Below are 23,938 nucleotides of genomic sequence, written 5' to 3'. Positions count from 1 at the left end.
CATTTAACAAAAAGTTTCGCTAGGTGGCGCAATTATCAAGATATTTCGAAAAATCGCACAGGTGTGATGGAATCCTGCGAATAATTTGTGAGAGACTTTCCATCCATAGTAGACATTGCGCGAAAGGCTGCCGCGCCCCGACCGTTGGTCAGGCATCGTGATATGGGCTTTCGGGCGCTGCAGCCTTCTTGCCAGGTTCAACTTTATCCCTAACAAGACGGGCTATTATGTACCGATAACTACTCCCTGTGCACATTCACCCCAGTCATTCCCCCCGAGAGAGGATTGGTGACGGGGACTCATCTGGGGCAGGGGTCCAGTTAAGTTGTTCACGGATGGGTCGGAGTTGGACGGAAAGGTTGGGGGGGGGGGGGGGGGGGTCGTTTGTAAAGAGCTTAATGGAAGCCGCAACTTTAAGTTGGACGATCACTGCAGCGTCTTCCAATGCATTTAACAAACTCGTGAAGCTCGGTGTGCTAACATACAGGTGTACGTCTTGGAAACTAATGTTTTTAAGTTACTAGAGCTCGATCAGGGGTTGACGTTAAACTACAACAAAGAGAACTGTAACAGAAAGTTTCAAGCTTTTTGGGAAGAGCTTGGTCGACTTTTTCTTGGTAACACCCCATATCGACATTTTATTGTTTTATTATCGGTTTATTATTGATAGCGTGTTTTTATCGGTGGTTTCTATTTGTTATCAGCTTGCTATCGATTTGTTACCAGCTTGTCATCGTCTTATTGATTTCTTATCGGCTTGTTATCGAAGTGTTACAAATAACATTCGATTTTATATATTTAACCCCCCAACGGGTTGGGGGGATTAGAATATACCCGCGGTAGGTATACCTGTCGTAAGAGGTGACTAAAATACCAAATTGATTCAAGTGGTTGTGTAGCGCAACCCTCTCAAGGGGTTGCCACCGCAATATATAGCTTCTCCAACCCAATTTTCAACCTCACCTACCCGTGGCGAATCCTGTTTTATATAAATCGTTCCCGAGATGGTCGGCTAGTACCTTAATGATGCTTTGTTACCGGAACGTACCGGATCTATATCCGGCAAAAGAATCAACATCGATAACACTCCCCAAAGCCTTCGGGGTATGTCTTTATCGTTAATACAACAACAACATTTTATATTGAAGTTTTACAGGTATTGTTTAATAACAAACCAATGAGTGGTCGTTTGCAAATCGATAATATGCCGATAACAAACTGATAACACTCCGATAAGAAATCGATAACTATATAACAAATCGATAAATTTTTTATAACAAAATTGATAACACGCCGATAACAAAGTGGTAACATTCGATAATAAATCTAAAAGTTTCCGAAAAAGAATTGATATCCTTTTTCAACATAGTGAAAACCTTTGGTAAGTAATCGATAACTTTCTAATATCAAATTGATAACTTTTCGATAACACTCCCATAAGAAATTAGCAAAAAACCCCATAAAAAACAGCAACATATATGTATAGCATATTTCATTGCCATGAAACAAGTCCAATTTTCACATCGTTTCTGCAACAGATGTCGCAGCGCTGTGAAAATCAATTGGCAAGAAACAAGGATAGAAGTAGAAATAATGAAGACAAACAAACAACCGCTGTGATAGCTGAATGGTTATAGCAGCGGCGCCTAAACGTGGCCGATGAAGGAATTTAGTAGTTCCCGAAATGGGTCTATACAACGAGCTTTGGCATTGGTTTTAAATTTTTTTCCTTCTATTCTAATTTAAAAATTTATCATAATAATAAAATAATTAATATCAGGCCTCGAGCTCGATTCGAACCCGCGATCGTTTAGCATATCGATAACTATTCGACAATAAATAAAAAACTTGTCGATAACAAACGTATAACTCATCGATTTAAGATCACTTTAGTTAATTGAATTTAATTTGATTTGATTTTTTATACCTTTCATGAACATGAAATGGTATATTAACTTTGGTCCGATGTTTGTAACGTTGAGAAATATAGAAGATAGACTCACCATTAAGTATACCGAATTGATCAGGGCGACGAACTGAATTGATATAGCCATGGCCGTCTGTCCGTCCATCCGTCTGTCTGTTTGAACGCAAACTAGTCCCTCAAATTTTGAGATATCTCAATGAAATTCGGCACAAGGATGTATTTTTGTATTATATATATATCCGGTAGGATCGGACCACTATAACATATATCTCCCATACAGCCGATCGTTCAGATAAGACGATTTTGGTCATTCCTGCCGCAATTTAGAAAGTATAAACGTGAAACTCGGTGATATATATTCTAATATATCATAGAAGATATCCTGAAAAAATCACTTTGATCGGAGCTATATATAGTTATATCCCATACAACCGATCGTTCGGATAGGGGGGGGGGGGGGGGGGGTTTGCCATTTTTTATTTTATATTTATCTTAAAAATCGTTTAAGTATGTACATCTGCTCACTATATATTTCTTATCTTATACATCCGATTATTTGGAGATTACGAAACGGGATAAGATTATTGAACTGATTCATGAAAGGTATGAAGTCTTCGGCACAGCCGAAGACATTCCCGTCCTTACATGTTTTATCTTGTTTTATTGTATATTGTAACGAATTTAGGGAAATTCCGCTTATTTCAAACCTTCTGCTAACGTTCGAATCGCTAAACTGTTGAATACATAACTCCAAAAGTCAATAATGCAAAATGGGCTTTATTAGACTACTTTGCGATTACTTCACAATAACACTTATACTTCACAACTAATAGCGTGCTTAAATCAAACTGATTACTGACTACTCAGCTTGCGCTGCTTTTATACTCTCCGTTGCTTCATTCGCATATTTCTACTAAAGTCCAGACGTTTTGTTTTCTAGAACTACTGTATCTCCTGCTTGGTGATGGAGCTAATATATGTTTGTAGTTTATAATGTTTCTGCATAAGCGGGTGTATGGGTGAGTAACACTTCGGCTGATGACTTCATATGTGTGTGAGTATCTCTCCGTCGCCTTGTATGTACATATGTGCGCAAATTATGATTGATTTGTTTATGTACACAAGAGTAGCAGCTTGCTTTATTGTTGTTGTGCCTTTATTTAATAACCGCTTAGTGATGTGAGTATCACTTAGTGATGGTAATATTCGTCAAAATATTGTTTTATTAAATTTTTTTTTTTAATTAATTTAGCTTTAGTTTATTCCAATTCATTTTTAATTTCACTTAATTTTGTTTTATTTATTTTATTTTTATTAATGTATTTTATTTTATCGTAATTCCTTTTTTATTTTATTCTATTTTGTTTTATTTTATTTTAGTGTATTTAAATTTGCTATATTTTATTTTATTAAATTTTATTTGATTTTTAAATTTTTATTTAAGTTAATTTTATTTTAATTATTATTTTTTCTTTGATTGCACTTTTATAATTTATGTAAATCTTACCAAGTAATTTACAAAGATTTCATAATCAACAAAATCCTACGAAGAAACAAACTTCCACTTAAACCTGAATATCTAACCAGATGCTTTGTTCTTGTAAACACTTTCTGGCTCTTAATTTCCAACAGCGGTGTATATTAACTTGGGTCGGTTTGTATGGAAAAAAGTTAACCGATATGGCGCCATCGATTTTTCGATAGGATTTGGGCTCAGGAAAAAAAGGGTCCACTACGCATACCCAAACGTAAAAACGTTGGCGATAACAGTTTTTTGAAAACAAAAAAAAATATTTTTTGGGTTTTGGGGAGTGTTTTGGTCGAAAAATTTACCCTTTCGCCATTTTTTTTTTGCAGGCTCGAAAATTATTTTTTTTTTGGTATGCGCAGCGCAACTTTTTTTCCTGAGCGCAAATCCCATCGAAAAGTCGGTGGCGCGATATCGGTTAATAAATCGACCCAGTCTAGTGTATATATCTCATCGCGGACATGTATATCACTTGAATTTATATGCAGGTGATATTTTTGCCATGAGTTGCTGTATGATTTCCCTCATATCACCTTTCCACGTACATTTTTCCCTCATTACGGTGTAGTGTAGTGACCATTTCTCTTACATTCTCTATTATTCCACCCATCATACCAATATTCACCCTTATACATTCTCCAGTACTCATTGCAATACAATTGTATTGGTATATGTATGTATGTATTAATGCCACACACTACGCCTGCATTTAGATTCTACATATTGTAACGAATTTTGGGAAATTCCGCTTTTTACAAACCTTCTGCTAACGTTCGAATCGCTAAACTTTTGAATAAATAACTTCCAATATTCAGTAATGCAAAATGGTCTTTATTAGACTACTTTGAGAGTGCTTCACAATAACACTTATACTTCACAACCAATAGCGTGCTTAAATCAAACTGATTAGTCCGGCCTCAGCTTGCGCTGTTTTTATACTCTCGGTTTCCTCGTTCACCCATTTCTCCTAAGGTTTAGTAATTTCGCTAACTTCATGCTTGGTTACTAGCCATATATGTACATGTATATTTGTAGTTTGTAGCCATATGCGTTTGTACTACTTCGGCTGATGATTACATGTGTTTGTGAGTATCTCTTCGTTGCCTTGTATGTATGTGTATAAATGATGATTGATTTGTTTAGAGTGGCAGCTTGCTTTATTGTTGGTGTGCCTTTATTTACTTAGTATCACCTTAGTGATGCTAATATTCGCAACAATAGCCGTGTTTTTTTTTTACACGCGTATACGTTTCGTTTGCGCGTGAAAAAAACGCCTATCCTCGCTTAGATAATGTTTAGGAGACCCATCTAGCGACTGTGGTTAAACTACTAGCTACAGCAACAGGGTGTACCGAAAAGCGGAGACACAACGCTCTGATGGCCATAGGGTATAACATATAGCTGAATCAGTTGCGATGAATTATGGACACACATAGAATACATAGAATTAGTGTAGAGGGTGAAACAAAGACACATATTTCAGTTACATCTGAGTATAATGCGTATTGAAATTTAGTAGGACAAAATTTATGCGCAGCAATTTCAGAGGTGTATTTAAAGTTTGTCGCTTAGCAATCCATATAAAGTTTAAGCGTAAACGGATATACGCGTGTTAAAAAACACGGCTAATATGTATATTTCCATATAGAATAACACTTAACCTTACATCTACACCTTACATTAACATTGCGGATTCCCTCATACCGTTAGCAAAAATAAAAAGGCTTAAGTTGCTTCGGCCGGGACTTGGCCCAGGATTTTTAATGTGAGAGGCGGATGGCGCCTCCACCACTGCTACGTTTTGAAGACCACCAAAATTAGTTTTGGTATTACTCCGAAATATGTTAACACTGCACTATCTCGAAAGTGGTTTGACGCATTCATAAAACTCGTAAATGTTGAAAAAATATAACGGTATTTGAAATTATAATCATAATAATTATATATATTCGTGTATATATGTATGTATGTATGTATATAAGTATATAATATCAAACGAATATTTGTTTCTAGGTATCGCCAACAGATACACAGAAGAAAGATAGCCAACATGGCTCTGATGCTCAAAGTAATGATTGCGATCGTGATTACACACCCGAAAGAGATTATCCCAAGGAAGATTCAAATGGCAATGTGTTTTATAAGAAACAGCATAATCAGCCGATGAATGCTCAAATGCATTATGGACCAAATAAAGTTCATGTACGTCCATCTAGGCCAAATCATTTATTGGATGTTTATTCCGGTCCACCAAATAGGATGCACTCTTATCAGCAAATGAACGTACCGCATAACATGCCACAAGATCCATCTGTGCAAGGACAACCGATGATGCCTTTCGGCATTTATAATCCAATGGGTCCAAGACTTAATGTTGGGTAGGTTTTGATAATTTTGATACGTATAAACAAAAGCCGCTGGACATTTATTCTTTTCTTTTTAATTTTTTTTTTGTATGAAAAGTTATCAACATCCTGTAAGACCGATGTTTCATAATGCGCCACCAGGCTTTCCACCAATCAGATGTCCGCCTGCTGAAATGCGTCATGGGAATAGTAATCTTGCTTCAGTGTATCAGGGCGTGGCCGCTAAAGTTGGGACAGGGTAATTAAGGGACAATAAAAAAATACAATGACAATAGAAATGCTATTTATGAACATAAATTTGTAATTTAGAATAATTGAAGATCCGTTGGAAACATTCAACCGACTTATGAAGGAAAAGGAACGTCGAAGGGAAGAGCGCCGCCGCTCTATGGAACGTCGTCGATCTTGGTCGAATGAGAGGCAACATCGTGGACGTGTTCATGTGTCACCATATCGCAAAAACCCTCATGAGGTTAAGGATAAGTTTCGACCACACAACATTGATCGTAAGCGCGACAATGGATTTGATCGCAATAAACCAGTTAGACGAAGGCGTTCTAATTCGTTTAGTGATAAAGGTTCAAGGTAATTAATAATTTTATTTACATGTATGGATATTAGGGTGGTCCTTTTATATTAAATAAACGATTTCTTTCAATGTGACCCCTTTAAACGACAATACCAAATTCAATAATGTAACATATACCTACATTTTGGTTCCGATTATAGAGCGTTAAAGATTTTTCGCGCCAGCATCAAATTTAAGATTTCTCTATATTTCTAATACCCAAAATCCATAATATTAAAATATATAAGTTTTGATCCCGATTGGAAGCCCGTAAGGCATTTTGCTTAGGGGTTAAAGTTCAGATTACCCTATAAAAACTCAATATATTGAAACGAGCCGGACCTGTGCGCATCTTGCGCAACCAATATAAAAATCTTTTATCAAATATCAACAGAAATCAGCTGTTCTATCAACCAATTAAAACTTACAGCTTGCGCTGCCATCTGGCATATGGTAGCAACTGCCGGTAATGCAGTGCAAATATTCGCAATTGTGCAATAGTACAAATAGATTTCTTTGTGTGCTCAAAATCGTTTATTTTTAACAAATTATTTTAATAAAATATAGCTAAACAAAAATACTACGATCATAATTGCGTAAAGCTCGCTAATAACACGAATCTCCATCTTTACAACCAAAACTTTATTTATAGATTTGGATGCCAAATAAGAGCGAAAAAGGGACCCGTACATAAAAACAGCAATTAGAAATAATATATAAGATGATATGAACTTAAACCATTGTGCGAGACCCCTTAACCGTTTTCAATTGGAACCAATACTTATATATGATAATGCCTACTATAATATTATCCGTTTTGTGTATTAGAAAACAAAAAATTTTATTTAAATTTGTTGAGTCTCCATAGAGAAGTCTTAAATTAGACACTGGTGCGACACCATTTGAACCATATCCAATCGGTACCAAAATTGAGATGTGATATTTATAACCTTGCTGTTATCGTTTGAAGGGGTGATGCTGAAATAAATAGCTGATTTGATATAAAAGGGACAACCTAATGAACATATACATGTACATATGTATGTATACATGTATGTATGCATGTTTAATATTAACGTATTTTCATGTTAATATCTTTAAAACAGATCGAGATCTTGGTCTAAGTCCCCAATGAAGAACCGCTCAAGATCACCACCATTTAATATGCGATCTCGTAGCCGTACTCACAATTTTCAAGAAAAGTATGTAAAATAGTTCAAATATATTAGATATACCAGGGTGATTGAGGGGGTTTCTCAACCCTGTCATGTCCTATTCGTTTATGGGCATATAACATAATCCTGACTTATACAATCCCGGAATGATATGACAATTAGACCTAAATCTCACCCACATACGACCAAATCCCGAGCCTTCATCATCCAGACAGAGTCAAACCCCGTCAAGCAAACTCCTGATTAAATCCCTGTTCAGATATGACATAATTAAAAAAAATATTTTCCTTACTTTGACATTTATGTATGTGGGTATACGTTCTATTGTTATAAAAATAGCCTGGATTAGGATGCGCGAAGTAAACCGATTTAAATTTTCACAAGACTATGCGTTCTTTTTCATGCTTGTGATCCCAATTTTAGTACAAAAGTTACCGCACCTACCAAAATTAGTGCTAAAAAAATGAAAAAAAAAGAAATGGACTTATGCCACTTTCAAAAAAATAAGAAAAAACAATTTTTAAGTTAAACGGTTTTATTGAAAACAATACTTACATTAAGTAATAATAATACTAAAAGCTAGAAAATAATTGGGTAGGTCCTAGGTACTAGTCATCACACTCCTCATCAATTATGGCGTTGATCAGACAAATAAATAAAAGCGTTGGGGCGCGTGAAATTTCCGAAAATGTGGGGCGTAGCACAACCTGATTAAGGTTCAGTTGGTCGCACTTATGACTATCAATAGAAATTTGACACGTCCAACGCTTTTATTTTATTGTCTGATCAGCGCACTGATTGTGATGACTAGTACCTAGAACCTACCCAATTATTTTCTACCTTTTATTATTATAACACTATGCGACAAAATCAACTTTTTTTCTGTGTATTGGACCAAACCCACCTTTTTGTAGATATTGAGGCTTAAGTAGACAAAGTACTCGCTCCGTTTTTCAAAGTTAGCCTCTAAACAATAGATATCGACTTTCGAAGTTCGAAATTCTACATTTCGAAATTAATTTTTTTTTGTTAACGCATTCAGCAAATTAAAAAAGTAAAAATGTTGTCGTGGTCCGCTATTTTCCCTTATTTGAAGGGCTGAATTATTTTTTGAGAAATTTAGTATAACAGCTATTATACGCGCTGAAAAGTCAGATAGTCCCATGATAGTGGCTACTACTTTCATGTCTGCACATACTCTCCAATGGACTTTCTCGTACTGTAATTTTTGGGAAAACGAATTCAGCCATTCAAATAAAAGAAAAAGGCGGACCACGACCACGTTTTTACTTTTTTAATTTGCTGAACGCGTTAACAAAATATTAAATTTCGAAATGTAGAATTTTGAACCTTGAAAACCGATATCTATTTTTTGGAAGCTAACTTCGAAAAACGTACTATCTCCGTTTGTCTACTTAAGCCTCAATCTCTACAAAAAAGTGGGTTTGGTCCAATACCCAGCCGGCTGTTGCACAGTGTTATTACTTAATGTAAGTATTGTTTTCAATAAAACCGTTTAACTTAAACATTTTTTTAAATTATTTTATTTTCAAGTTTTTAGTCTTTATTTAATTGCCTATTATTTCTCATTCTGTTTAGTTCATTTAGTGACTCATTAATACAAGGGCTCTTTCCTGACAATTTGTTACAATCTAAGTCCACAATACATAATCCTTCCAAAGACTACAAGACTCTGCGCCACGTGTGCTTGTCCCTCCTCGAACTACAAAATATTTTGATGTCACTTCTACCGGACTGTATGTACTATTTTTTCCAAATATGAGCCACATCGAACGACAAATACGATTTCTTTTAATATTTCGATCCTTGCGCCACCTGGCGGAGATTTTTTCATATGTCGCTTTGTATTCATGTATGTATTATGTGTTCCAAATATGAGCCTAATCGGAGCACAAATACGATTTTATTGACTATCTCGATACCTGCGCCACCTAGCAGCGACTTTTTCATATGTCGCTTTCTATTCATGTATGTATTATGTGTTCCAAATATGAGCCAAATCGGACCACAAATACGATTTTTTGAAATATTTCGATCCATGTGCCACCTATCGGAGTTTTTTTTCTTATTATTGCATTGTTATCGGGTCCTGACCTATATTCCAAGTTTCAAGCCTGTAGCTTATCGGGAAGTTACTTAAATTTTCATTACAAAACAAATCCACTTCTATTTCGGATTCCACCTTCTGCTATACTTCCTCACTATTCTTACCACTACCGCCGTTATTACCTCTTTTATTTCTTCTTTGCCTCCTCATCTATCTGTGTATCCCAAGCTCTACCACTACTTCTTTCTCTCTCTCTCTCTCTCTCTCACCCACTCGTACACTCATTTTACGGCTACCTAGACTCACATATCGACCACTAAATATGGTCAAAATGGAAATACACCATATATTGGGTATCATTCATAAAAGTTAGCATTTGGTTAGATTTGATATTCTGAGTAAAAGTTAGTTAGTTTCTGAAGCAAAAAAATAGGAGTTTTTTGGACTTGTTTTCAAAAAACCGGTTTTGAAAAAGTCAAATAATATAACCCCATATTATATATGTACATAAGTATTTACTAAGGATGACAATTTTCATGCCTGTCGGGATTTTCGGGATCTGATCCGGCGATGATTTCTCAAATGCAAAAAAGATTATCTAAAAACTCAAAGTTGATTTTGAAGAGTAATAGTTATACTTTCAGTAGAATAACGATCTTAAAAAAATGTGTGGAAGTGATTTTACACTATTAGATTCGAATATCTCATAAACTTGAACTGTTTTGACTCCACATTTGGATTCAACATGTCGAAACCTGTTTCTGATTACAACATTTTTTTCCATTTCCGTCGGCCTGTGTCGTTTTTCGCAGTTTTAGACGCCAAAATCCCGAAGTTCTTAACCAATTTGAAAATCTGACTTCAGATTTAGGTTCTGTGCAATAAAAACCTTTAGAGATGTAATGTTATGCAGACGTTCGTCGAGTCATATGATGACAAATTTTTGCTGCTTTCAATGTAAAGCGTCAAAACTAAGAATGCGCGAAAGAGAAAGATACATAGACGGTTGAAACAAAAGATCTTAACTGAGGTCCCATGAAAATTGATCGAGATCCCAATACAAATTTAACATGCAAATGCAACAACAACGCTGTGCTCCTGATATTTACAGGGATGCTCTATGAAATAGAGTCAGACACTTTCAAAATCACTTAAATTAAAAATCTCAGCAAATATTTTTTTATTTTTATAATTTATGGTTTAAGCATGGTTACGTTAACTGGGTACACAAAGCTTAAACCGTAATCCTGAGAATCCACAATTCATGAAATAGAGGCAGGTCAAAGTTCTTAATTAAGTCGTATCCTACGACATGAGTCTTTGAGTTTTTATGAAAAGGTCAATCATAATGCATGAAATAAAATTAATTTTAGCTCAATGTATGTTCGACTTCTATTGTTACGCAAGCTTCTGAGCAATGCCTGGACCTCCAATCGACTAGTTTTCGGTGGGATTTAGCAGAGCTGCGTCCATTTCTGGGCTTCCAAGCTACTATTAATTGGTTGGATACCTGTATGTGAGAACCACTTTATCCTCTACTATTAAAGTTTTTATAGTATTACCGTTCAACAGCTGTAAGGGCCAGCCTAATTCTTCTAGGAGATATTATGTGAACTATTATCCTGCTGGGATGTCCAGCGAAGCGGTGTATTAAATTTCGAAAATCATAGTATGGCTAAATTCAGTATTCTATGGCACTGTAGAGCATCCGGCATAATCTCAAGGTATATGGGAACATGGTATATGTGAGTAAAAGGTTACATTTTTGAATTTAGCTTACTGATCAGTAATAAAGTGAAAAGTCCTTATCTGATTAGGCGAAGATCCTTGAATACCGAACTATCTCTTTAGAACCGTTTTAAACAAGCAAAATATAGCGATAGGACCGTAATGATTTAGGAATACTCTATAACAGAACAAGATTATAAGTGAAACCATGATGTGATACTCAGAGTTTACCACGATACTTCTATGAGTGCCTCAGCAAGATAACTAGCCGAAAATCAAGATCCAACGACGAAAACAAGCAAAAGACTCGTTCTGATAAAAAATCAAACAGTCGTCAGACCTTAATATTATAGAAAATGGATGTGTAGTTATTAATTTCATTCATTCCAGTCAGATTTTCAAGCAACAAAAAATATGCTTAAGGTGCGACTAAGGATACATTCCTGTCAATCCCCGTCAGCAACTTGGGGATTGGTTATGGCTAGGCAGTGAGCAATTATAATGGACACCCGGCAAAGTATTGCATTCAAATCCAGTGCCAAGGATCAATTTCTGTTCATAGCTTAGTGAAATTTTAAGCAATAACTTAAGATGTAAGAAATATCTAATGGCTCGTATTTTAAGTCACCCGTTTAGTAGGAGACTGCAACAAATTTTAATTTTTTGCCGCAATGGTGTTGACTTTATGAATTGAATTGCTGTATCAATGTGAAACCTTCAAATATACCTCTGTATCTATTAGTAAAAAAATGTTGAATTCATAGGTTCTTTAGTTTTTTTATTTATACTATTTTGATAGTGCATGGATCTATTTCTTGGAACACTGCTGTATATGCACCAATTTCGGAGCAATAGGGTGGCTCTGTTGATTTTGTTTTTTTGTGGAAGATTTTTAACAGCTAATCCTTTTTACTTGGTATCACTTACAGACATATGTACTGGGTGTCCAGCTTTTTTCCACGCGCACCTCATAAAATTTTACTTTAAGTCTGATGAAAACAAATTATTAAATTTATGAAATAAATACATTATATTCAAAAACTATGTATGAAATTAGTAAATTTTTCCTTGAAAATGAGCTACACAATCTTATAAGCAACCAGCGTACCCGGCAGACGTTGACCTGTCCTATGTATTAGGGTGGGTCGATTTGTATGGACGAAAGTTAACCGATATCGGGCCATCGATTTTTCGATAGGATTTGGGCTCAGGAAAAAAAGTTCCACAACGCATACCCAAAAAAATAATTTTCGAGTCTGCGAAATATAATTTTTTTGATTTTTTTTCGAATTTGATTTTTAAGGTTTTTTTCATGACCTACAAAAAAATGTTCATATGCATACCCTGTCCGACCGAACATGAAAATTTTACAATCAAATGCAAATTTTTTAGTAGTCATGGAAAACCCTTAAAAATCAAAGTAGAAAAAAGTCAAAAAAATTTAATTTCGCTGGCTCGAAAATTATTTTTTTGGGTATGCGTAGTAGAACTTTTTTCCTGAGCCCAAATCCTATCGAAAAATTGATGGCGCTATATCGGTTAATAAATCGACCCACCCTACTACGTATATTTGAAAAGTGGACTTCTCTTCCCTTTGTCCCTCTATATCGTCGAAAAGACTATAACTTTACTACTTTTCCTTCCAATTCTCCTTCTTATTACGGTCCTTCCCTAATCCCTTTATTTCCTCTCCTTTTCGTTATATATTTCATACAATTAAACTAAAATATTAAGGGGTGCTGCGGGGAAAAGTTTACCAGGCACCTTATTATGCGTACACGTGAGTTGACTGCTGCCAACTGCCATAGAACTGTACCGATCGTTCCAGTGATTATATCATTTAAGCTCAACTAATGTCGTTCAAACCAAAGTGAGTTGTACCAAGTTCTTGAGCTTCATTTGTCCACTGCATGGTGAATTACATACAATTACATAATCCGTAGTCACCTATTTTCTTGGGTATGTTAAATACATTAGCGCCCGCCGTGGTTTGGTGGTAGCGTTCTCCGTCTACCACACCGAAGTTCATATGCTCAGGTCCCGGGCAACGCAACATCGAGAATATAAAAAAAGCAGGGACGGAAAATAATAATTTTTTTTTTTTCGGAGTCGAAAAAGTCCGGGTCAAAAAATTGCCCTAGGTGAAAATGTTTGAATTCTCAGGTATCCCTATAGCAATATCATGTCGAATCATGCATCCTTTTTATTTTTCGAACTTTTTTCATAAAAGTCCACATATAAAAGTAAAATATGTATTTTTATTTTTTTAATTCCGATTGAACTAGTTAAACTCGGAATTTAAAAAAAATGAAAGCCCGGAAAAAAAAGTTAAATCCTCAGGTAATAAAAATCCGAAAATAATTTTTATCTTGATCCAAATATATTAAAAGTCCATAATTAATAGTTTTGCAAGGAATTATATTATAAAAGGAATAACAGTTTCCGCCCAGATAAAAAGTTGTTCAAAGCATTTCTGCCATGAAAAGCAAAATCGGAAAAAATAGTGACGTCGTGAATTGTCAATTATGCCAGCAACCGAAAATTTAAGGGGCGTGTTGAACTTCAGTTAAGCTTTTTAAGTAAAGGATATTTCATGAAACACCGAAACTAACATCGGCGTCGGTCAAGTACCTGCAAAGTTAGTCACCTACAATACTAATTTTAAAAATATTTAAACAACGATTACTGTAATCGTAATCTAGGCGCTTGCAATAACGATTACATTGATCGTTATTTAAACTTTCTTAAAATTAGGACCACGGTAACACAGGCCTACAAAATTTAACCAACATTCAGACCCAGAAACCGGACTATATATTTTCGAAGGATTTTGATACGATGAATCGAAATCTGGCCTTAAAATTGCTCTGTCAGCTCTAGTTTTGGAGATATCCTAATCTAAAAGTGCAAAAAACACCGTTTTTGCCCATATTTGAGGATATGTAGCCTCTTGCAGATGTTTTCTTTCACCAAAATTAAAGGATGTCATCTTTAAACAAAAGTCTTCTTCTTTCAAATGGCGTTGAGTTTGCTCAAATATCATTTTTTTTCGCTGAGATATCGCATTTTGAAATTGTCATGTTTCTAAATTTTCCTACACCTGAAAATCGATTGAGATAACATAGACATGATATAGATGATTACTAATTTTCTTGAATTGAGTCTTATTTTTCTTAAAATTTTAACTCACACCATAAATGTGCTAACTCGCCACACCCCTACACTATCTAACTCTCGGGTACCAATTCACACACAGCTCTAACCTCTAGAAACCACCGCTATCATACCGCAAGCAGGCTAACCCACTTAACCCTGGAACAGCGTTTACTCGCATATTTTTCTTAAAATAAGTCTTATTTATCTAGATAACTCGCACCACAAGTGGGTTAACCAACTTAACTGTTAACGCATCAACTCCCGTATCCCCTAACCCCTAGAAACCACCCCTGCCACACCCCAAGAAACATGAAATTTTCAAAATGCGATATCTCAGCAAAAAAAATTATATTGGAGCAAACCCAACGCCATTTGAAAGAAGAAGGCTTGTGTTTAAAAATGCCCTTCTTTAATTTTGGTGAAAGAAAACATCTGCAAGGCTACATAACCTCCAATATAGGCAAAAACGATTACAGTAATCGTAATTTAAGAAAAGTAGAAAGTACTGCAAATGTAATCGCAGTTGCAATCGATTACACATGTAATCTTTATCTTTATATTTAAAATGAACCAGTTTGTGCTTGCAACAGAACAAAATCTACCAACTCTATTAGACATCCGTTATAAACTAAATAATTAACTTTAATTTCAGGGAGCGTGACACAGGAAAAAATCATAATATGCGTGCAGAAGATTCACACCCAGAATCAGCTTTAACAAGGTATAAATGCACTTTTATGAAATGTGGACCAATAATTACAGAAAAAGTTTTGTGTTTATATGTTTCCTTTTTTGAAAGCAGACGCAGCACAAGCGAAGAAAGAGCGCGATTCTTGCGTCAAAGCAACACGGAGTGGTATCCTCATCAAAGTACATTTGATACCGAAAGATATCCGATAGCAAGAAGGGATAGGTAATAAATTGATCTAATATTAAAAAAGGTTGATTTTAATTGATTGCATAAATATATTTAATATAGATTTCAGGAGAGTCAACATGAATCTTTGGAACCGCCACCACCAGGTTATGAAACAAATCCACCAACAGCTTTTCACAAAGAGTACAATCCTCCTCCTATGCAACAAAGTTATGCGAAACCCAGACAACGAACAGAACGTACTGCGAGTGATACAAAAGATAAAAGGCAATTTGAAAGCCATCGCAGTTCAGAAAAAATCGATGCGAAAACTCTTAATAAAACTGGCGAGAAGAAAGCCGGACGAACCGGTAGTCCAACATTAAGTACTAAGAAAAGATCTGGTAGTTGTGAAAAACAAGAAAAAAATACCACGAAGCGTCCTAAAAGTACATCTTCTCGAAAAAGTGCTGAACGTTACAAACCTGACGATCATCATAAGCGAACTGAAACGAATTATTATGAAACAAGTAAACGGAGTCAGGAAAAAACTGGTGAAAAAAGTCACAAATCCAGCGAAGGCTCTACTTCCAAAGATGATGTAACTACTTGTACGAAAACGGATAAGGAAGAAGCTGCTGAACGGCGAAGGAGTCCAGAAAAGAATAAAACTAGACATGACACTGCAACCAAGGATGAAGAGGTTCACTCAACTTCCAGTAAGGATGAGAAATACGCAAAAAAACAAAAGGAGAAAGAAAGAAAAAAGAAAAGGAAAGACAAAATTGAAAAAAAGAAACTAAAAAAGGATAAAAAAAGCAAGCGTGAACGAGAAAGGCAAAAGAATTCAACCGAAACAGAAGATATAAAGCAACTGGACGAATATGACGAAACAAAAGATATATATATATCGAGAACTCCTGAATTAAATATTTCTCAAATTTCCACTAATGTTGTTATCATAAATGACGAAAATAAAACAAACCTAAATACTTCATTATCATTATCCCTTGACGATGATAATGGTGTTGTAAATATTATTGATAAAGATGACTCTCAAGAACAAACCGCAAAAGTTGATGATCCAAATACTAATGGAACAGAATTCAAACGCGTTGATTCGATATTGGATATTTTAGATTATGAAACGGAATTCGATGAGCTACATGCGCAAAATCAAAAGCAGCGTAATATTGCACCTGTTCCAGAGCCATCAAAGTGGGAAATCGATGAGCCAAATAATAGTGCAACTAGTCATATAATTGATTTGGAGGATATAGATTCAACCGATTATCAGGATACAAAGATCGTAAATGAAAAAGTTACTAGCGAAGTATTACGAAAAGCGGAGAACGCCATATTCGCACGTGCAATAAAGGCGATTTATCCATTTGACAAAAGCGATAATAGTAATGATCATCAAAGATACACCGAAAATCTACCGAGAATCGTTGCAAAAGACAAAATTAAAAACTTTGAAATCACTGTACCAACAAGCAATAGTCAAGAACGTTCAGTACAAATAAAAGATGATCATTCATCACATTCGCCAAAGGTAATCAAATCGGTTAAAGAAAGGCTTGGAAGCAAAGTTACAACAAAATATGATTATTCTCCTGTACGTGAAACTTCAAATAAGTCGCATTTTATAAAGGGTAATTCGATGGGCCGAAGTAACTATGAACAACGTGTAGAAGAAAGGAACAGGAATAAGTTTAGAGGTCGAGATCGCGATAATCGTGATAACCGTGATAATAATAGGCCAAATCGTGACACACGGGATAGGAATATTAATCAGAAAATTACAACGCAGCCAAGTAGGGATAGAGATCGAGAAAAAAATCGTGATCGTGACCGCGATCGAGAACGTGAACGTCAACGAGAACGTGAACGTGAGCATGAACGAGGACGTGAACGTGGTCGTGATCGTAATCGCGAACACGATCGTGGTGGTGATCGTAACAAATTTCGCAGCCAAGATGGTGACAGGAACCGTGATCGTGAAAGGGATCATGGCAAAGATAATCATCGTAATAAATCACCAAGACATTTAAGCCGCGAAATTGATACAGTCTCAAAAAGTAGAACACATATAAGAAGCAGAGGCGATGAAGAAAGTTCACATACTAATGTTTCTTATAGAGGCAGAGAAAGATCACCTAGCAATGCAAAAGAAAAACAAAAAGCAAAGAAACGGTCTTTTGATGAGCGGGAGGAAAGCTATGCTTCAAATGTTAATACGCATAAGAAGCGCGTAAGTATGTCAGAAGAAAGAGCTAAAAATGAAAACGATGAAATGAACAAATCTTTAAATGAACAAGAAAGCAGAGGTAATTTACATAACTCGAGCGCATGCAGTTCATCGGGATCTATTGATACGAGCTCGGATTCAGATACGGATGATGGTAAAAGAAAGAAGAAGCATAAGTATAAGAAAGATAAAAAACGCTCGAAACGTTCTGTATCGGCTGATTCTGCTGTTAGTTCGAAGGAGAAGCATGCAAAGAATAAAAAACGTAATAAATCTTCTAAGAAGAAGAAGAAAAATAAAAAGTAATTTTTTTCTTTCATATTTTAGTTATATACGCAGTAATTGCAAATATTTAATGTATAGCCGTTATATTAGATTTTGTGTAATAATGAATAAGAATGTATTCATACATAAATTATAATAAATAAAACTGGAAATAATCAATTGAATTTCATTTTTTTATTTTTGTTTGTATTTCGCTTTCGTTAACATTTCCTTAGCGATGTGCGGAGCTTTAAAATCGTGCAATACATAAGACTCTGACCTTACCGGATACCTCCCTTAACTGCATATGTAAGCTCTCAATTTGATTTGCAGCATTGCTCATCATTTGAATCTAAAAATGTTCTGAAGGGTTAATTTTCAATTTGGGTACAGGGCCCGGGCCCGTATCGTGTTATACGATCACGTATCGAAAACCAATTTCACTCAAACGATAAATATTGTGACGAATATTAGCATCCCTAAGCCGATACCAAGCAGCCACTCGTATGTACATAAACAAATCAATCATCAATAATACACATACATAGAAGGCAGCGGAGAGATACTCACAAACGCATGTCATCGTCAGCCGAAGTAGTACTCACATATACACATGCATATGGCTATAAACTGCAAATATACATCTATATCGCTGGTAACCAAGCATGAAGTTCGCGAAATTACTAGACCTTAGGAGAAATGGGTGAACGAGGAAACCGAGAGTGTAAAAGCAGCGCAAGCTGAGGCATGACTAATAAGTTTTGATTTAAGCACGTTATTGGTTGTGAAGTATAAGTGTTATTGTGAAATACTCTCAAAGTAGTCTAATAAAGACCATTTTGCATTATTGAATGTTGGAAGTTATTTATTCTACAGTTTAGCGAATCGGACGTTAGCAGAAGGGTTGGAATAAGCGGAATTTCACTAAATTCGTTACAATATGAATTTGTTAAGCTTTTCGTGAAAATGATATTACATTACGCATGTAATAAATACGTGTAGCTACTATTTCACGTATCGTCTCAATCCCAATCACCATTTCGAAGCTATTGTGATTAAAAAAAATTTAATTCGTTTACGGATTGTATAACACGCTACGGGCCACGTTTTATGATCAGTGACTGAAACCATTTTCATTTAAACGATACTATGAAACTGTCAAACTATTTTCAAAAATTATAATAAGTTATAGATCTAACGAGTACTATTTGTCGCTAGCCAACCTTTGGCATTGATCCGATCCATCATTTCAGAGCGTATAAAAATGAGTTTCGATCACGGACCAAGTTTAAATATTTATTTTTGGGGATTAATTTAAGATCAGTGCATGTGTAAGCATGATAACATTTCACATATGTAGCTATATCGCCTTAGTTCTAACCATACTAAATACATCCTTAACAATACATATTGGCCCCAATTACAAACTGTTAAAGGGTTTACGTACGATGAGTCTGTATCAATAATGTGGCGGGGCGGATCATATTTTATTTAATTACTTACTTAATTGGCACTTAAACGTTTAAACGGTTATGGCCGTCTAACAAGGCGCGCCAGTCGCTCCTGCTCTCTGCCAACCGGCGCCAATTGGTCACACCAAGGGAGTTTAAATCGTTTTCCACCTGGTCCGTCCAACGGAATAGGGGCCGCCCTCTACCTCTGCTTCCATAGGCGGGTTCCGATAGAAACACTTTCTTGGCCGTAACGTCATCTTTCATTCACATAACATGGCCTAGCCAGCGCAGCCGCTGCGTTTTAATTCGCTGGACTATGTTGATGTCTGCGTATAGCTCGTACAGCTCATCGTTAAATATTCGGTACTCGCCATCGCCAACGCGTAGAGGTCCATAAATCTTTCGAAGAACTTTTCTCTCGAACACTCCCAGAGCCACGTCATCTGCTGTTGTCATGGTCCATGCTTCTGCACCATATAGCAGGACGGGTACGATAAGTGACTTGTAAAGTATGATTTTCGTTTTCCGAGAGAGGACTTTACTTTTCAATTGCCTACCTAGTCCAAAGTAGCATTTATTTGCAGGAGTGATTCTTCGCTGGATTCCAGAGCTGATGTTGCTGCTAGTGGTGATGCTGGTTCCCAAATAAACGAAGTCTTACTATTTCGAAATTATGGCTGCCAACTAGCGTGGTCGCCAAGGCGCATATGCCCTGACTCTTTGCTCGATGACAGCAGGTACTTCGTTTTGTCCTCATTCACCATCAAACCCATCTTTACCGCTTCTTTTTCCAGTTTGGAGTAAGCAGAACTAACGGCGCGCAAATGGTGCTCAAATGGCGGACGAGGCGATATATGTGTACACAGATGGTTCCAAAGTAGTGGAAGGAGTAGGGTCTGCGGTATATTGTGCTGATCCGGACATAAACAGATCCTACAGGCTGCTGGATTACTGTAGCGTTTTCCAAGCGGAAATAGTAGCCGTAACCAAAGCAGTAGAAACCCTGGAAGAAAATAGCCCAAGCTGCAATCGTGTTAACTTTTATATTGACAGTCAAGCAGCAATTAAGGCAATAATCTCGCATACCACAGCATCTAAATGCGTGTTAGAGTGTAAGCAGTCCCTGGAGAGAATCGGGACAGGGAGAAGCATACATCTATATTGGGTCCCAGGGCATATGGGAATAGATGGGAATGAAAAAGCGGATGAATTAGCTAAAAAGGGCGCATCCCTTGAAGCTTGCTCCGTAGACGTCCCAATTAGACTGGGCGAAATTAAGCGAAGGCGAGAGGTGCACATGATCGACCAAGCAGGAAAGGCGTGGGTTCAAGCGCGGGGCTGTAAAGTGTCGAAAATTATGTGCAGGTCTTACAACCTTAGACTAACAAACTTGCTTCTATCATTAAAAAGAGAGGACTGTAGACTCATGACGGGAATTCTGAGTGGACACTGCCTTCTGGCGTCACATGCCTTTAAATTAGGCTTGGTCAGTGATAGCAGATGTAGGAAGTGCGGGCTGGAGGAGGAAACGATCGACCACGTTCTGTGCTCTTGCCCTGCACTTGCCAGGTTAAGACTCCAGCTATTAGGAGTGATGCAGCTGTCAGATCTAGAAGCAGCAAGTGGCTTAAATCCTAGGAAGCTTCTAGTATTTGCCAAGAGGACGGAGTTATTTTATAACATAGGTCCTGGTTTTTGATAGGGTTTTTCAGTTTGGTCGTTAAAACAAACTTCTGGTAACACTACGGACTTATTCAGTCTATGTGAGGTCGTCATGGACCGGCCAGTTCAACCTTACCTAACCTAACGGCGCGCGTGTTTAGGCCGATGATATCAATGTCATCAGTATACGCCGGTAATTACACGCGTTTATAGAATATTATTCCAGAGCGGTTAAGTTCTGCAGCTAGTATAATTTTCTCCAGCATCAAATTAAAGGAATCGCAAGATAGGCGGTCACCCTGTCTGAAACCTCGTTTAGTTTCGAACGGCTCGGAGAGGTCCTTCCCAATTCTGACTGAGCTGATGGTGTTGCTCAACGCCATTTTGTACAGCCATATAAGTTTTGCGGGGAAACCAAATTAAGACATAGGGGCATATAGGCAGCTCCTCCTCCGTGCTGTCGAAGGCGGCTTCAAAATCGACGAGGAGGTGATGTGTGTCGATTCTTTTTTCGCGGGTTTTTTTTCCAAGATTTAGCGCATTGTGAAAATCTGGTCGATGGTGGATTTACCAGGTCTGAAGCCGCACTGATAAGGTCCAAACATCCGATTCACGGTGGGCTTCAATCTTTCGCACCATACACTTGGCAGGACCTTATATGCGATATTAAGAAGATTCCGCGATAGTTGGGGCAGTTTGCAGTATCCCCCTTCTTGTGGACTGGGCAAAGAACACTTGGATTCCAATCGTCGGCATGCACTCGTCATTCCATATTTTGCGAAGAAGCTGACGCATGCGCCTTACCAACTCCTCGCCGCCGTATTTGAATAGCTCCGCAGGCAATCCATCAGCGCCCGCGGCCTTATTGTTTTTCAATCTGGTTATTACTATTCTGACTTCGTCATAATCAGGTGGGGGGGACATTTATTCCATCATCATCGATTGCGGGATCGGGTTCGTCATCTCTGTGCGGTAGATCGTTGTCTACCTTTAGGAGAGCAGAGAAGTGTTCCCTCGATAATCTAAGTACTCTCTGGACATCTGTTACAAGGTCGCCGTTTTCGTTCGTACAGGAGTTTGCCCCGATCTTAAAACCTTCCGTCTGTCGCCGAATTTTTTAGTAAAATTTTCGGGCGTTATTCCTGGTGGCTAGCAGCTCAAGCTCCTCGCACTCATGCCTTTCAGCCTCTGCTTTTTTCTTCCTGAAAAGGCGTCTCTCTTCCCTTTTTAACTCGCGATAGCGCCCTGCAAAAATCGCGAGTACTCCATTCATGCATGTATGGAGTACTCGCTATGGACCAACTGAGTGCTCCAAAATTAACCACAATTCATACAAAAAATATGGTCCAATTAACATTGCGATGTCCTAGGACTGGACCATATACTCGAGCCCCGCATTACATCAGAGTAATCCATGGAGTACCCACAGTCCAATAAATACCGTGTAGTGTTTACAATCGTTAAAAACGAGCAATGATCGGCTTACAATATGTTCGTGTAGAAACATGAGTTGGTCCATTGCTGCATTACAGTGGAGTACAATGCTAAGTACTCCAGTGGACCACCTGATCCAACGATTTTTGCAGGGCGTTCACGCACTCCTCTTGTTGCGCTCGCTTTTAACGTAGCTCATATTTTATTTATCTAAAAAAAAACTCAGCCAACTCAGCTGTCAGTTTCTTTCTTGCCCGCCCAGTCAGTGACGTATTTTATCTTTTTAAGCTATTACAACGACATTACTCTGGCTGATTCGTGCGACAATACCCTGCAGCGAGTCGCACTATTTCCGAACAAGTGCAGCACCACAGTATACAGCAGTTTCACTCAATGATTTTGGTCGTCATATTAACCTTTTACTGACATTATGACATTTGCTATGGAATCGTAATATCTCGTCACTAAGGCATCAAGTCCCGGGAATTCCGATCACCAATTCCGGGACTCTTTACCCATATTGCCATCCCGAAATCCCGGGATTATATTTATTAAAATGCCTTGATTTTGAGAATTTCTGGATCTCAATTACAAATTAAAAAAAAAATATTTAAATAAATTGGAAAGAACCGAAACAACTCTAAAACTTTTAAATAAAAAACAAAATAAATAATTGCTTTAAAAAATTTGTTCATACATTAAACGCAATAAAGGGCACTCCCCGCTTCATAGTGCAAAAAATACTTTATTTGATTAATGGTGTCCCTGTTTTTACTTTTGCTAAGTTCTACATTGGTTTACCAAAAGGAAATCACCTTTTTATGATAAAGTACAGCCTTCTTTAGACGTTGATTTCAGAAAAAATAGAGATTTTTATATCCAATAGATCTCGCGGTGTACATTTAGAAATTGTTTATAATATGCTAACAACAATTTCCCCTATCAGTGTGGAGTCTTTCACATGATACCATGGCTCGACTATATGGTTGGTTCATCTCATCAGCTGATTTTATTTTTTTCATTTCACTGTAGTAGGGAAAGGAGATGGCAAACTCAAAATGCAACCAACGCATTGAAAATATTTTCTTACAGCACAAAAGAATTGCAAAGTTTTATGTTTTCATTCCATACCATTCGCCTAACACCAACACGCAGATTTTGACAATCTGACAAAAGTATGTTGTTGCTGTAGAGATGAGCCAACCATATAGTTGAGCCATGCATAATACATAATATGCTCTAAAATGATTAGGAGGTTTTTTAAAATCGTGAAGTGTTTTGAATTGGCTGAACTTTCATATGTAACACTTATGTTAAATGCACAACACCAATTATTTACCTTTGTATAAAACAAATTAATTTGTTTATAAGATTTGAATTGATTTTTTTTAAACGTTGGACTGAAATACATTTTTTTGTTAAACTACTCATAAGCGTCAACATCATTCTTTATGAATTTTGATTCTTGATAGTCCCAAAAAATCGCAGGATCCCGGGACTG

At 36.8% G+C, this 23,938-nt stretch overlaps 1 protein-coding gene across 3 annotated transcripts in view; it reads left to right on the top strand.

The window, feature by feature from the left end:
- snama (something that sticks like glue) overlaps window positions 1–18,072 on the top strand; it is a 140,427-nt gene extending 122,355 nt beyond the window's left edge. For 2 of the 3 annotated variants that reach the window (XM_067770818.1, XM_067770816.1), the window contains 7 exons: window positions 5,469–5,833; window positions 5,919–6,059; window positions 6,131–6,406; window positions 7,496–7,591; window positions 15,169–15,237; window positions 15,319–15,429; window positions 15,496–18,072. In XM_067770818.1, the coding sequence (XP_067626919.1) occupies window positions 5,469–5,833; window positions 5,919–6,059; window positions 6,131–6,406; window positions 7,496–7,591; window positions 15,169–15,237; window positions 15,319–15,429; window positions 15,496–17,929 (3,492 nt within the window). In that variant the 3' untranslated portion in view covers window positions 17,930–18,072. The remainder of the gene's footprint in view (window positions 1–5,468; window positions 5,834–5,918; window positions 6,060–6,130; window positions 6,407–7,495; window positions 7,592–15,168; window positions 15,238–15,318; window positions 15,430–15,495) is intronic. The other variant, XM_067770817.1, reaches the window with a different exon arrangement.
- Window positions 18,073–23,938: the final 5,866 nt, after the last annotated feature.

Source organism: Eurosta solidaginis, chromosome 3 (assembly GCF_040869045.1).
Source record: "Eurosta solidaginis isolate ZX-2024a chromosome 3, ASM4086904v1, whole genome shotgun sequence".
In the NCBI taxonomy this organism is placed as follows: domain Eukaryota; kingdom Metazoa; phylum Arthropoda; class Insecta; order Diptera; family Tephritidae; genus Eurosta; species Eurosta solidaginis.
The sequence above is the reverse complement of the archived record's forward strand: the minus strand, read 5'-3'. Positions and strand labels throughout refer to the sequence as shown.